The sequence below is a fragment of the Electrophorus electricus genome, chromosome 8, assembly GCF_013358815.1.
Source record: "Electrophorus electricus isolate fEleEle1 chromosome 8, fEleEle1.pri, whole genome shotgun sequence".
Classification (NCBI taxonomy): Eukaryota; Metazoa; Chordata; class Actinopteri; order Gymnotiformes; family Gymnotidae; genus Electrophorus; species Electrophorus electricus.
In genome coordinates this window covers 8,073,473-8,087,964 of record NC_049542.1, presented here as the reverse complement: position 1 = coordinate 8,087,964, position 14,492 = coordinate 8,073,473, and the positions used below count along the sequence as shown (strand labels likewise).

The 14,492-nt window shown below is 44.0% G+C and overlaps 1 protein-coding gene across 2 annotated transcripts in view; it reads left to right on the top strand.

Annotated features, from left to right (window-relative positions):
- sesn1 (sestrin 1) overlaps positions 1-14,492 on the top strand; it is a 36,468-nt gene that overhangs the window by 19,009 nt on the left and 2,967 nt on the right. Inside the window, exons 1-5 of one of the 2 annotated variants that reach the window (XM_027015537.2) lie at positions 11,840-12,091; positions 12,960-13,025; positions 13,159-13,350; positions 13,469-13,651; positions 14,078-14,308. In XM_027015537.2, coding sequence (XP_026871338.2) covers positions 11,990-12,091; positions 12,960-13,025; positions 13,159-13,350; positions 13,469-13,651; positions 14,078-14,308 — 774 coding nt within the window. In that variant the 5' untranslated portion in view covers positions 11,840-11,989. Of the gene's footprint in view, positions 1-11,839; positions 12,092-12,959; positions 13,026-13,158; positions 13,351-13,468; positions 13,652-14,077; positions 14,309-14,492 lie in introns of those variants that run through there. The other variant, XM_027015536.2, reaches the window with a different exon arrangement.

Genomic DNA, 14,492 nt, shown 5'->3' with positions numbered 1-14,492 from the left:
TTTCACTATTAAACATATCCCTGAGTTCTGTTGTTTTTCTATGATTTTATTTCACCACACATTTAAGTGATCGCCAATCACGATCATTCAAGATTTTTTTCCGACCACATTCCTTCCTCGAAGATTGTTTCCCCACTGTCCTTCCACTTTTTAATAACGCGTTGGACAGTTCTTAACCCGATTTTAGTAGTTTCAGCAATCTCCTTAGATGTTTTCTCTGCTTGATGCATGCCAATAATTTGACCCTTCTGAAACAGATTAACATCTTTTCCACGACCACAGGAGGTGTCTTTCAGCATGGTTGTTTAACAAATGAGAAGCTACTCACTGCATCAGTTAGGGTTAAATAACTTGTTGCCAGATGAAACATAATCACCCATGCAGTAATTATCCAATGGGAGGCTCTTACCTATTTGCTTAATTAAATCCAGGTGGTGACCTTTTTTTTGGCCAGGCTGTGTGTCTGTGTCTGTGTCTGTGTCTGTGTGTGAGTCTGTGTGTGAGTGTGTGTGTGTGTGTGTGTGTGTGTGTGTGTGTGTGTGTGTGTGTGTGTGTGTGTGTGTGTGTGTGTGTGTGTGTGTGTGTGTGTATGTATGTATGTATGTATGTATGTATGTATGTATGTATGTATGTATGTATGTATGTATGTATAAAACATTGATGTTTAACTTCTTTACAAATGGCAGGTCATGTTCAGCTCACCCATATATAGTGTGCGACACTGACCACAACAGTGTAAACTCAGCAAACAGCAATACGCAGCCAGTCCACAGTGCTGTGCAGGGTGGATCATGTTTTGACCTATTTTTGTATCCAGATTTAGCACATCTAATATAAAATTCAACTTTCGGAAGGTCTGTAGGTAAGCAAGATCTAAAAGTGTCTTCTTCACATTATAACCAAAGGAAAGCATTCCTTATAAACACATTTAATTCATAACTATAAACAACCAATCATCTGAGTATGGACATTAAGAATAACAGCGTCAGCAACAGTAGTAGTGCTGTGGCTGTGTATTTGTAAAGCACTTTCTTTTCCATTAAGAAGACCCCCAGAATGCTTTAAAAGGTGCCTAGGAAATTTAATTATGTCCCAACAACTGGAAGGCTTGGTGAAAGTCGTGTTGCCAGAAGAAAAGATTATTAGTGTCTGTGTCTGTCTCGCTCCACATCTCTCTCCATGCCTCCCTTGTTCTTTGTTTGTTCTTTTCGTTCTTTCCTTGATAGATGGACCAGCCTGCCGTGTCTGCTGTTTCCAGAGGACAGCCTAACATATGTGTGTGTGGGTTACGCCTTCTCCACCACATGGCTTGCGGTGTCTGGGGCTGTGTTGTTCTCTCACTGGGGAAAAAGAGAGGCGGGGCCAGTGGTGGAGGAGGGGTTACGGGAACTTATGGCCTTGTTTTGCACTTCGGGGCTGTACGTCTCCTTATTACAGCGTGTCCCCGAGACTTCACTGATTTTGGTTGTTTCTTTGGACTCAAGCTTAACTTACATTTTAGGCATTTCGTTCTGAATTCACAGGAACTGTTGCTTTACACACGATAGTCAGTTTATTGTGAATGAGCAAAAGATATAGTCTCTGTCTCTCACTCTCTCTCTCACTCACTCACTCACTCCCTCACACATACACACACACACACACACTCTGACTAACATTCATAGCTGTGTACAGTATTTTAAAGTTACTAAGGAGGATGTTTTACAAATTGCCTCAAGCCCTGTAAAGCTGCTGTGTTCTGTTAATTTATTCTTCCACTCAAAGGCACGCATGATCATAAAAATGTGATGAATGTCAAAGACCGGCGCTCCTCGAATGAGCGAGCAGGGACAGCCAGCAGGCAGATCTAAATCCCTTTTCTTAGAAAGAAGGATCAGGGGAAAAAAATCTGTGTACTGAGAAGAGCAGAAAAAGAGCTATAAGAGCTGCAGTGTGACTTCAGGTTTGTTTTTACCAAATGAGAGGCATCCCCCAGCCCCCACTAAAAACACATGCCACAATCCTGATGTAGCACACTTGTTCAAAACCTGTTTTCCAAGATGAAGCACTGCAAAGTACAGAATTCACAGGGCTTCGATTCATGTGTTAATGGGTGTGAATGTAGGTTATTGCAGGTGGGTGGGTGGGTGTGTGCAGGCGTGCGAGCAGGCGCGCGTGTGTGTGTCTGTGTGTTTACATAACCAGCAATGTTCTAAATTTCTGTGTGTATGAGTAGTAAATGGATTATTTTAAGAAATATTTTTAGAGTTTCAACATTCATGCTGGGTGTGTGTGTGTGTGTGTGTGTGTGTGTGTGTGTGTGTGTGTGTGTGTGTGTGTAAAATATGAAGAGGGGAGTAAGCCCTTCTTGTCTAACATAAGTTGATAACTCACTCGAAATCTCTCTTTTTTTAAAACAATTTCTAGCCCTTGGCTTGTCAACAGGAAATAAAGTTTTCCATCTAGTTTGTCTCTTTGCCTAGGTCTTTGTTCTCCTTGGCTGGATCTTACACTCCTTGCCGTACTGCTCTCCTAGTAACATTTGTAATGATATCCAGACAACTGGATACTTGCTCCCCATACTTGCTGAACTGAAATGTTGTGGTCTTAAATCCTTACAGTTGACCTATTGTTTATTAACTCAAATGTGGTATCACATGACACTGTGACCATCGTCTGTAAGTATGGCAGAAAGTACTTGTCATTTTGAAAGCCCTCTCTGCCTGACTTGAGGGATACAACCCCCCCCCCCCCCCCCCCCACACACACACACGTCTCCCAGACTAATTTGAAAGGAACCTGACCATCTGCTGCTCCAGTTGCTCACAGCCTGGGTGGCTGCCCACCATTAATGCATCATGTTGTCATCTTGGGTATGTGTCCGTGTGTGTCTGTGTGTCTTCGTAGATGTGTGGGGTGTATAATGTGTGTGGGCGTGCCAAAATGTGAAACCAGGGGTCGGTCTGTAGCCATAGGTCATGGAAGCTGGTGGATTGGATTCATGTACGTGTCCTGTGTTTCATCGCCTTCTTTTTTACTTTTGCTGCGTGATAGAACACTCCCCTCTCCCTTCTGGACAGAACCGGGCCTCGGCCAAAGCCGGGCTCATAGATCAGAACAACAGAGCGAGTTGCCCAGGGAACCAGTGATGCTCAGTGTGCAGCTAGCTTCTCTTTGTTGCAAACAATAAGGATGACACGGGAGAAGAGGTGTTCATGTAATGTTTCTGTGTCAGTTAAAAGGGGCACGACGTTACCGAGTTGACCTTTGACCTCGGACCCCGTCTGAGTCATAGGCGCACTTTCCGCCATGCGTCTTGAAGCTGAACAGTGCAGGTTTGGTTTCTGCTTCTGAGACATCGCTGCTGCAAATGTGGTGCTCGTGCATCCCCTCATGACTGTGGTAGGTGCCAGCTTCTCATGCGGGGTGATGGTCGTCTCTCAGCAGGACGCAGACGTAGGTCCGCTTGGTGATGACCAGATGGTGTCCTTGCCCTCAGTTCCATGCCAGATGCTTTTGTTTGTGTCTGTCTGTCTGTCTGTCCACATGCATTGCCTGTTTGTGTGCGAGATTGATGAGACTGGGACTGAAATAGAGGAGCTGTGTGTATGTGAAATGTTCTAAAAATAGAGGGGGCTGATTTGCCATTGCACGTCTGATTTAATAATGTCGAATGAGGGTTTAACTCTAATGATGAGGGGTTTGCTCTAATTGCTTGCCTCTAGAAAGCTCTGTGCTTAACACCACTCTGTGTGCTGTCATCAGCATGCTCTGTTAATGGCATTAGACTTTTTTTGGGGTCTCTCCCCCGGTGTTTTGCAATGCGTTATTCAGTTAGAGAACCACCAGGCTGCACAACCTGTTTTTCTACTTCTCTGTCTCGCGGACAAAGGTGGAAGACTGGGGGCGAGAAGAGGGGGGAAGCAGGGGGACACAGGAGAGGGTAAAGGAGGGTAGAGGACAGGGAAGTGTGAACGAGAGGAGAGAGGTGGGAGATGGGAAGGGGGGAATATTTCCTGTGCTTCATGTTATCTTCATAACTAACCTTAACCTTTGGTTTCCTCTCCTGTTTGATTCAAACACCGCATCCCCTGTTGTTCAACTAGACCTCTCTCTCGCTCACACACACACATGCACACACGCACACACACACACACATGCACACACGCATGCACACACACACACATGCACACACGCACACACACATGCACATACACACACACATGCACACACACACACATACATGCACATACACGCACGCACGCACACACACGCACGCACACACACACATACACACACGCACACACACATACACACATAAACAAACACATGCACGCTCGCCCCTTAGGGCTAGCAGTGGAGCGATTTAGCAGGAGCAAAATATTTAAACAAAGAGGTTGTTTTTAAACTTTTCACAGAAAGTGGAGGCACGTGCTCGTAGCAATAAATCACGCAGACAAGCCGGTGAATGTGTGAGATTGTATGTCTGTCGCTCACCTGGCCCACATACAGCCTGTTTCCTGAAGCCATATGTAAGAGTGTGGGTCTACACTCAGCGAGTGCCTTTCACATCATAATGAAGACAAATCAGCCTTTGTTCCATTTGACCATGGTGTCCGAGCATTGTCATCAGAAATCCGGGCATGGGGACCACAATTTACCATTTCTTGCAGTGTTCAAGAAATTGTGGTGCCATGATCTGTTTTTTTAGGTTATTGACATTGCAACCAACAGACAAAAAAATCCAGAACAACAATTAAACTGAGCAGTCCGTCAGTGTGCCTACAGGTGACAGGCAATGTAGTCGCAATTTAACAACCCGAACACACTCTGCATCATGCTATACATACACACTGTACAACCATTTCTAATTTATTCATGTGCAGGCGCCGGTACATACATTTATTTCTTCTGGTTTACTAATTATTAATTACACTAATTACTACACTAATCACCACACAGATGCTGGATCAGTTGGTATATGATTTGTATAGCTAGCAGTGCAGCTGTTTTGTTTGTTTTTTTTGCTGTTGTTGAACATGGCACAGCAGGGATTCAAACAGTAATTCGTCTGATAAAACCTACTTCTACACTAGGAGCTAGATCCTCAATCCCTCTGTAGTTATCTACTCATAAACTGATTTAGGAACTGTAACGGATTTAGGTGTAGATCAAAAAGCCTCAGTTTGCCTCATTCTCTCTTTATCTGTCTCTCTCTTTGTGTCTCTGTCTCTCCATTTTATGGGTCTGTTATTAATTAACTGCTAAACAAACAGGGTTGCAGTGCTGAGTATGTTTGGATGGCAGTTAGTCTGGTCCCTGGTGCTACCCAGCAGATCTCTGAAATGTAGAGGGGATTTTATGGAACAGTTTCACTAAAACAGTGAACGCATGTGCAAACACAATCTTTAAGCACAGTTTTTCCTGCTTATGTATCAGTCAGTGTCATGACTTTGGGACAAAATGTGTTGTTAAGCTCTATATCTTTCCTAGCCTAAATGTTCATCGGTGTAAACCTATGGGTGCAATGCAGTATAAACGTGTGCTCTGAAGCACAGATCCCCATTTGAGGGGGATTTTCACCAAAACATTTGGATTTGTGTGGCAATGTGTTGGGCCAGTCACACTCTACCTGGATGGATGTCCATGGCTTCGATGCCATCATACGTGTGTGATTTATGTGTGATCATAAATTTGAGGTGTGTGCACACTTGGGTGTGTGCATACATGTGTCTACATGACAGTGTGTTTTGCTTGTTTCTTATGTAGGTCAATTCAGGCAGCTTGGATGCGTCGAGTGAGAAAGATTTGGGCTCAGTTTACATTTTCTTTTAGGAAAGCAACATTTTTATGGTGATTGGGACAGGAAAAGCGGAAATTACAAGTGAATTATGTTTGTGTGAGGCTTAATCTGCCAATTTATAAACAATGAAACATTATGAGGCCGGATGTCCAGACCTGCTCAGGCACAGTTTGTTATACCTGTAGAAAGGTGAATTAAAAAAAAGTGAATGTCTTGTTTTTTTCATGGGATATTGTGACAGCTGGGCAACACAGTTCTCTGAGTATGTAAAGTATCTCTCTGTACTCTCCAATATGTGAAGTGTTTGGGAATAAGAACCAATAGTGCATCACTCGCCCTCGTCTCTTGCTTTCTCTTTCTCTCTCTCTCTCTCTCTCTCTCTCTCTCGCTCTCTCTCTCTCTAACACACACACACACTCAAAAACAGATGGATTATGGGGTGGTTTGTAAGGCTAACAAAGCCCTATATTCTAATATTCTGCAGCAGGCAGACCAGCAGTTACTACTGAGCCTCTCCCTCACTTTCAACAGGGCCTTGTGGGATTTTACCTTGGCAGGCACAAGCAGGTTGCTTGTCAAACAGAACCACTTAATTTTCCCTTTAATCGCACAAAGCACGTTTGCTTCCTGCTTGCCTGACGCTCGTCCTGTATACTACTCTGTGGCTCAGAGCAAAAACACGTCTGTCAAGGTTTGAAATACAATGACTCACCCTTCCTAAATCGATTGGCTCGGCTCCAGCCACCATAAAATCACTTCAGTGATGCCGCCGAACTTCTGTCCTGTTCTGGGTGACAGTCAGACAAATCGGGTGAACAGGACAAGGGTTCGCACGGGTTTATAACTTCTCTCATGATATTACCCATCATATATTGGCTCGCCGACTTGCCCAAGACTGCCAGCAAACGCAGTTATGGCCCTGTCGTTGATTGACAAAGCACCAGTGAGCGAGAGACTGTTGACCTACTGGATTCTTATCACCGGGGACGGGATTAGGAAGAGCTATTAGCATTGTTTGGCCTATTGAAACCTGTGCCAACCGCAGAGCTCAGCAGGTTTTGCTGGTGCACAGGTTCCAGGCTGCTGAATCTGCAACACTTCAAGGAAGGTAGAAAGCCAGACTGAAGCAAGGTTGGGCCTAAGGGCCGCCTCACGCTACACTCTATGCTAGCCTGTCATCATGCAGGTTAGTCTGTTGGAAAATAGACATTCATAGAAGTTCATCTCTCAGCCTTTGAAAAATACAAAGCAGTGTTTACTTATGGGGGACAGTTGTACGGTTGGGTTTACAGTGAGGTACAGATTTAGGTCCCCATCAAGCAAGGTCTTTCCATTGACATGCCCTCTGTTCTCTGTTGGCTACAGTGGTGCATTCCACTGGGCTCATACATGTTCCAATGATTCTCATGAGACAGATAGTTTAACTTTATTCAACACCACCCCCCATTTAATCACATGCAATTTGGGTTTTAGCTCTTGGGCAGTGATTAATTCTTGGGCAGTGCCTTTTGAGAGCTAAAGATAGCAGAGGTTTCTCCCCCATTGGTAGCTGCTGTGTGGTGTGGATATGAATGAGTGTTGTGACAGCTTTGAGTGCTCCCCTTTTAGAAAACTTCAATGGCAACTGTGCCTTCGGCACATGCAGTTGAACTGGGCGACTGCATGCGGCTAATGGGCTTTGTGCAGGCCAGAGGAGTGCAGCAGTACACTTGTTTGGTTGGTTTATTTTTTTTTCCATTCTTTTCACAGTTGAATAGTTTGGCAATAAGACTGTATATATTATATGGTATAATATCAATTCTTTACTTGAGTTAAGATTAGCAAATAATTTGCATTAAAATAGGCCTGTCTTACCCAAATTCATTCGTATGGCATATTAGTCATTAGAATATTAAATTCAAACATAACCAATAATAAATTCCATATTGCGTGACAAGTGTGCAAACTAAATTGGCACCGTCTATTAATCTCAAGTTGATTCATGGTTTCATGAGATTCTGGATTTCATTCATATACAGTAGATTACCTCATTATTAAAAGTCATCAAAGATTTCCATGTAAAATAAGTAGCAATAGTTGCATTAGAGATAAACACTATACCAGTGACTCAAGAGCTTCCATGTAGTAGATGTTTAATGTATATTATAATTTACATGTAATTACCTCTTATAGACCTGCACTGAATATACTGAGCCTTGTGTATCCAGTAAACATTTTTCACTTTAAAATAACTAGCCTAGAAAAATATGATTGGTAAGTCTTGTTGATCCTTCTGAGGAAATTCCAGAGAGAAGAACCCAAAATATACCTTAGTAGTAATCTAACCGCAGGTTTGAGGATGGATAATTCCCATGTAGAGTGTAGGTTCAGTGAACTGGAAACCTGATGGTCTTTAAGATGGATAGAGTTCATCAGAGTGACATTTTCTCACACTACAGGGTTTCCCCTGAAATATAATGGAAAAAAACCTTTCTTCTTGGCATTTATATTGTGAAAACCACAACTACAGAAATCAGGACCTCAAAATGCCCCTTAAATACAGTATGGAAGTGAATAAATGTGTTTGTTTCAAGCTCCCCATTAACTTTTGTGTAGCTGTGTTAATGTGTGTACTAGCGTGTGATGTAGTCTGTCTTTGGAGGGCTGTTTCCTCTGTGTGTGTGTGTGTGTGTGTGTGTGTGTGTGTGTGTGGTGGACCACACCTCTCAGGAAGACAGATGCAAGGCTTGCCTACCATAATCAGCCCCGTTGTCAGAATCAAAGCCATGCAGCCAAGCAACACTGGAGGGGCCAATGACGGTGCTGAGGTGGGGTAGAAGGGGTGGAGGGTGCTCGCGGGTTGGGGGGTGGAGAAGAAGAGGAAAGGCAGTAGAGGGGAGGGGTGAAGAGGGATGGAAAGATGAGGGGACAACTGAAGAGAGCAGCTGAGGAGCGGGATATGAATCTAGGCAAGAGGAAAAGGTGGAACTTGTGGGTAGCTGTGGGGCTCAATGACCAAGCTGAGCTGGGTTCCGGACCAGGGCCAGCTGGGAGGGAGTGTCTCCATCCATCACTAAGCTCTCTCCCTGGCACAGGGTCTCGGACGGCTCTCCCACTCATGTGCCTAGACAAAGGCATGCACGCAGGAAGGGTTTAAAGATCTGAACAGTAATCCTGTACATGCAGAAGACTGGGAGAACCACAACACGTAGGTTGTTGCTGAGGTACAAGTTTAGCAGACCTAACATGTCGCCCTGATGCAGTCTACTGAAATAAGTCTTGACGTTCGCCATGTGCTATACCTTATGACTTGTGAGTGTGTGTGAGAGAGAGTGAGTGAGTGAGAGAAATGCAGAACAACAACTGAGATAGAAACAATGGAAGAGGGGTGGAGAACCTCTGAAATGGCAGTTCTTACACTTTCAATGTGTGTGTGAGAGAGAGAGAGAGAGAGAGAGAGAGAGAGAGAGAGAGAGAGAGAGAGAGAGAGAGAGCTAGTTCTCAGCTCCAGTGACAATATGTATGAATGTATGGTCTTATCCTTCCCTCTTCCCCCTATTAAATTAACTTTTAGGAGACTCTTGTCTCTCCAAAGAATAACAAGTTTGGGCCGTGGTGGAGCAAGCAGTATGAGCAGCATGTAATAAAGTAGAACAGTAAGTGTAGTGCAGTTGATGTCGGCAACTGGAAGGACAATTCTTTCTTCCTCTTTTTTTATTCTTGGCATTGTCACACCACGTAGTCTAAAGTTCACTGCTGTTTTTGTCGAACTCTTAGCACTCCTGCCACACACAGACATCTTCTAATAAAGCACTAGGGACATTTGCTCATAAAACCCTATCACTGCTCCATGGAGACTATGGACAGCCTTGTGCATACAACCACTTATTAGAGTTAGACTTTTTTTTTTTTTTTTTTTTTTTTGCCTTGTTAGAAAAACCAAAGTGGGGGAGTGAGAGGCCAAAAAAAACCAGATTGGACCCTGAAACTGTTGTTCTTGCCTGTGATTGGCTGACTCCTGTTGCTAGGCTTATGTCATTTTGGCTTTTCTATTTTTTTTCCTCCCTCGGTCTTCCCCTGGCTCTGCGATAGGTCAGGTTGGAACTGGTTGAGGGAGGACGGCTGTGTCAGGCAACTTTTCTGCAACTTGTTGAACATCTGACAGCCTGTGGTTTTAGGGCACTTTCTCAGCATGAGAAAGAAAACAGCTGAGAGTCATGTTCAAACGCAGCTCTATCTCATCTAATGCAGATCTGCTCATACTTTCTTATTCCTCTACCACTACTACACATTACACATTTTGGTCCTAACTTAACTAAGTCAATCTACTAGGTTGCTTAGGTCAGTAACCTGTTCAGTAATACATTTCAATGTCACAGCATTAAAAAATAACAGCAAACCATTTTGTCCTTGTAAGCTATGAGAGGCTCAGGTTGCATGGCCCACTAATGAAATATTACAAGATCATTGTAATTTTACAGTAAGATGGTAGTTTTAGCATTCAGCAGCCCCCTCCTATTAAACTGGACATTACTTAAGCATGTGTGACATTCTCTGTGAGCGGCTAATGTCTTCATACCATGAAAATCAATGTGATCACTGCAAACACAGAGCTTCCTGTTTACTGTGTTTCATTCATTGCTTTCTCATTTGCACTGAGAAGAGAAAGAGATCCTGGAATCATGTGGAGCTGCTTTCTGAACCCACCATTCAGTGGTGACCTCTCCTGGGTCAAACAAAGTTGTTGCCTAAAGACTGATGGTACGCAATCATTTTGGCTGGATTCTTCTTTTTTACGAAGAGAAAGGGGATGGTGGGTGGAGGCAAATGCTGACTGCTTTCTTCTGTGGATCTGCTGAGCCACAGGGCTCAGTGGGGTTAACCCCCCCCCCCATACATTCATACACCCATACACACACACATGCTTTGAATGCTGACTGGCTGTGGCCTGTTTACACTCCTTTACTGATTGGGTGGGGGGGGCCCGTGGACACAATGAACATGCTGAATAATCTCAATACTTTCCATAATCCAACCTGCACCAACACTGCTGTGCACTGATGTCCATCATTGCACTGTTTAACCTATTTCTTATTTATTTGGGCTTTATGACCCCCCCCCCCCCCCCCCCCCCCACACACACACACACACACACCTGACTGATTTTATGATATTTAAATTTTTATTAAACTGAACTCATGTAGATGGCATTAATTTATCACTGGCCCGTTCTTGGTGTGCAGGTTAGGACAGACAAATTGGAGATCTGGTTCAAAATAAGACAAATTGCAATAAAGCAACTTCAAAAAATGAGAAAACATTAGAAGACTTCATGAAAAAAAAAACATGAGAAGGTACTTTTCTTTCTAGATAGAACAATGTTTGAATGTATTCAAGGAAAGTGTGCCCCCCGAATTCTTTCCAGAAAAGAATCAATCAGTGGTCCAGAAGCATCAATCATCTTATCTGAGGGTGAAGTGACTGCTCCAGTGTTACAGAGAGGGGAAGGCGAGAATTGATCTTGGCTTGTTTTTCTGCTGTGCTGCAGGATCAACGTCATCTCGCACAGCGTTGAACTGGCCATCTTACTGTTCAGTAGGGTGCCTTCTTGTTGCCTTCAAAGATTTTTCAGTATTTTCTGTGGTGACCTCAGTAAATAAAGAATCTATGTATTAGTTGTATTCCTGTTTATATCAAGAGTAACTGGAAGGTGAAGCAAGATTTCTAACAGCTAAGAAAACCTGAAATAACAAAGGTCTCAGATAACATTATCAGAGATCACTTGTATTGCAACTTTCTGTATGCGAAAGCACTGCAACAATGCAGGGATAGTTGACACATTGCCGAAATAGATTTAATTGCATCTGGCATGAACAAAAGATCGAGGATGTTTGATGTTAATATCAGAATAGTTGCCCAGTTCACGTTCCTCTCGCTTGGTTACCACGAGCCCCTCCTAGAAGCCCGCCCCCATTCATCAGCGATTGGATGAATGCCGCTTGTTTTCGAAAGGCCATTGGATAATGGTCACGTCTGTCGCTCGGAATGCGTGTTATTTAGCAGAAGGAGGCCAGTGAAGAGTGGGTATTCTCTTCGGGAGCTCCGACAGCTGGCAAGTGAACCCAGCCAATGCCTCAAGGAACAAAAAGACGGAGCTAAGACAAGTCAGTTGATCTACTTTTAAAAAAAAAAAAAAGAAGTAACGGGTATTTGCAGAAAAAGCACAAGATGAGGCACGCGTCAGCAGATAACGAAACGGTGAAAAACAATTCGTTAACAGTGACAGACCTGTTTAAAATTTGCACACAGTGTGAGCGGCTTGGTAAAAAGGTAAGGAAAAGAATACATTATCTGATATAACCCATAAACGATGGCTGTTTCATGTTTTTTTTTTCTTCAGTGATTAAGGTCGTCAGGCACGTTACTGCGCCCATGGCCGGGTTGTTTTGCCATCTGCAGTTCTGCAGCGCAGTTTTTCTTTAACGCTACCGCAGTTTGCATCGCACGTCGAACACAAATACCCTTCCCGTTTGTCCTATAACGTGTGTCATGACCATGTCATTACCCGTTTTATAGATTTTAAAGTTTTGTAACCTATTGAAAAATAGCTCTGCAATGCAAGCTTAGATCGTTCATTCACTCAGTTGTGCGGCGTAGCAAAAATGTCACAGTTACAATACAATACAGTACAATGTCACAGTTAACACTGCGATGAAGATCATTCGATCGTTCATGATCAAATCCTTAAGTGCCTTGTAATGAATTCGTTTGCGGACATATTACAGACTGGTTAAAGTTGTTGATCTACCTAAGCGAAAACACATTACCATTCTATCTGCCTTTGCCCAATGCCATTCCGTACTGTTTGATAAGTTTTTTTTTTTCTCGTATAATGTCAGTTGTGCAGAATTATTCAGACATCTAGTCATCTAGCTCTTGCAACAGTTTTATCAACAGTTAATTTTGAACTGAATGTAGATTTAAGAAGGACTCTCAAGGGACAGTGCTTGGGGGTGCATTTGATCTGAGCAAGGATATGCAGTTTTTAGGGTTCTGGGCTTTCTGCCAGAAACACTTAGCAATACATTTTAGTTGCAGTCTTGCTGTCAGTTGCCGTTGGTCTATTTGAATAGTTTTTCTATGTTCTGTAATGTGTGGCCATTCACTGGTAATGATCAGGATTCTTTTGTTTTTGTAGGATATTGGAGTGCGAATCCCCAGACCGCTGGGAAACGGACCAAGTAAATTCATCCCAGAAAAAGAGGTTGGCTCACACACCTCTGTGTGTGATTCAGTGAAATGAACCTTTCTTCTAACGTGTCTTCTCTTTTGTTTCGTAGCAATACTAATGTTATATTATTCATTATAAATGAAATAATGTCTGTTTCGTCTACCAGATCCTTAAAGTTAGCAAAGTGGATGCTAGAACCATATTCGAGGAAGCCTTTTCCCTTGGTCGCCTTGACAACATCTCCCTGGTAATGGGCTTCCACCCCCAGTATTTGGAGAGCTTCCTAAGGACACAGCACTACCTACTTCAGATGGATGGCCCCTTGTCCCTGCACTACAGACATTACATTGGCATAATGGTAAGGCAGATGCTCAAGACAGCATTTACAAAGCACCCCAGCCAGCTCTTTGCTCTCGGACAAAGCTAACTGCTACTGCAGGACAACGCCTAACCGTGACCCTGCACTTCACCTCCAGGCGGCTGCCAGGCACCAGTGCTCGTACCTGGTCAACCTGCACGTGAACGACTTCTTGCAGGTGGGCGGTGACCCCAAGTGGCTGAACGGCCTGGAAGGAGCCCCACAGAAGCTGCGCTCCCTGGGCGAGCTCAACAAAATCCTGGCGCACCGGCCTTGGCTGCTGACCAAGGCACACATGGAGGTATGCTGGCAGCAGCGCCACGTGCCGGGATTCTCACTGGTGCACTCTTGCCCACAGCCGTTTTGCAATGGTGATGATGTCCAAGGGTTTTTTTATGGCTGTTGTGGTTGTTTAAAAGCCCTGACGGGCAGCCACTGGTGCAATGAAGGTTACTGTAATGTGAGCAGATATCACACATAAAATAGGTCAGTTACTTAACTTTCATTCCAGCCGCTGATATAGGTTTTCATATTGAATATTGAGCTGTACATGGAGGTAAAAAGATGACAGCTGTGAATGTTATTTGTGACCTTTTCTATAAATGGTAGCTAGGGACCACGCTGGCTTACTCGCTGCAGATTGCTAGGGGTAATACCGTTTAATTTGCAACCCCTTTGGATTTATGTGGTGGAATGAGTCTTGACGAGGGTTGCCTCACACTGACAGAGTCTGCTGAAGGCCGAGGAGCATAGCTGGTCTCTAGCAGAGCTGATCCATGCCGTGGTGCTGCTCACACACTACCACTCGATGGCCTCCTTCACCTTTGGCTGCGGGATTAGTCCAGACATTCACGCCGAGGGGGGGCACACCTTCAGACCACCCTCCCTCAGCAGCTACTGCGTGTGTGACATCGCCAATGGAAACGGCGCTGTGGACGAGCTGCTTGCGGACCAGCAGGTGAGGGCGAAGGAATGCACGATTTTGAGGCAATCCATTTTTTTAAAGTAGGAGCTGTTTCATTGCGAGTTTAGCTGCTGTTTTTGCTGTTAGGAGCAGAGGTGGGTGAACCTTGATAACTTCAGCAGTATCTGCTGTGTGTGTGTGTGTGTGTGTGTGTGTGTGTGTGTGTGTGTGTGTGTGT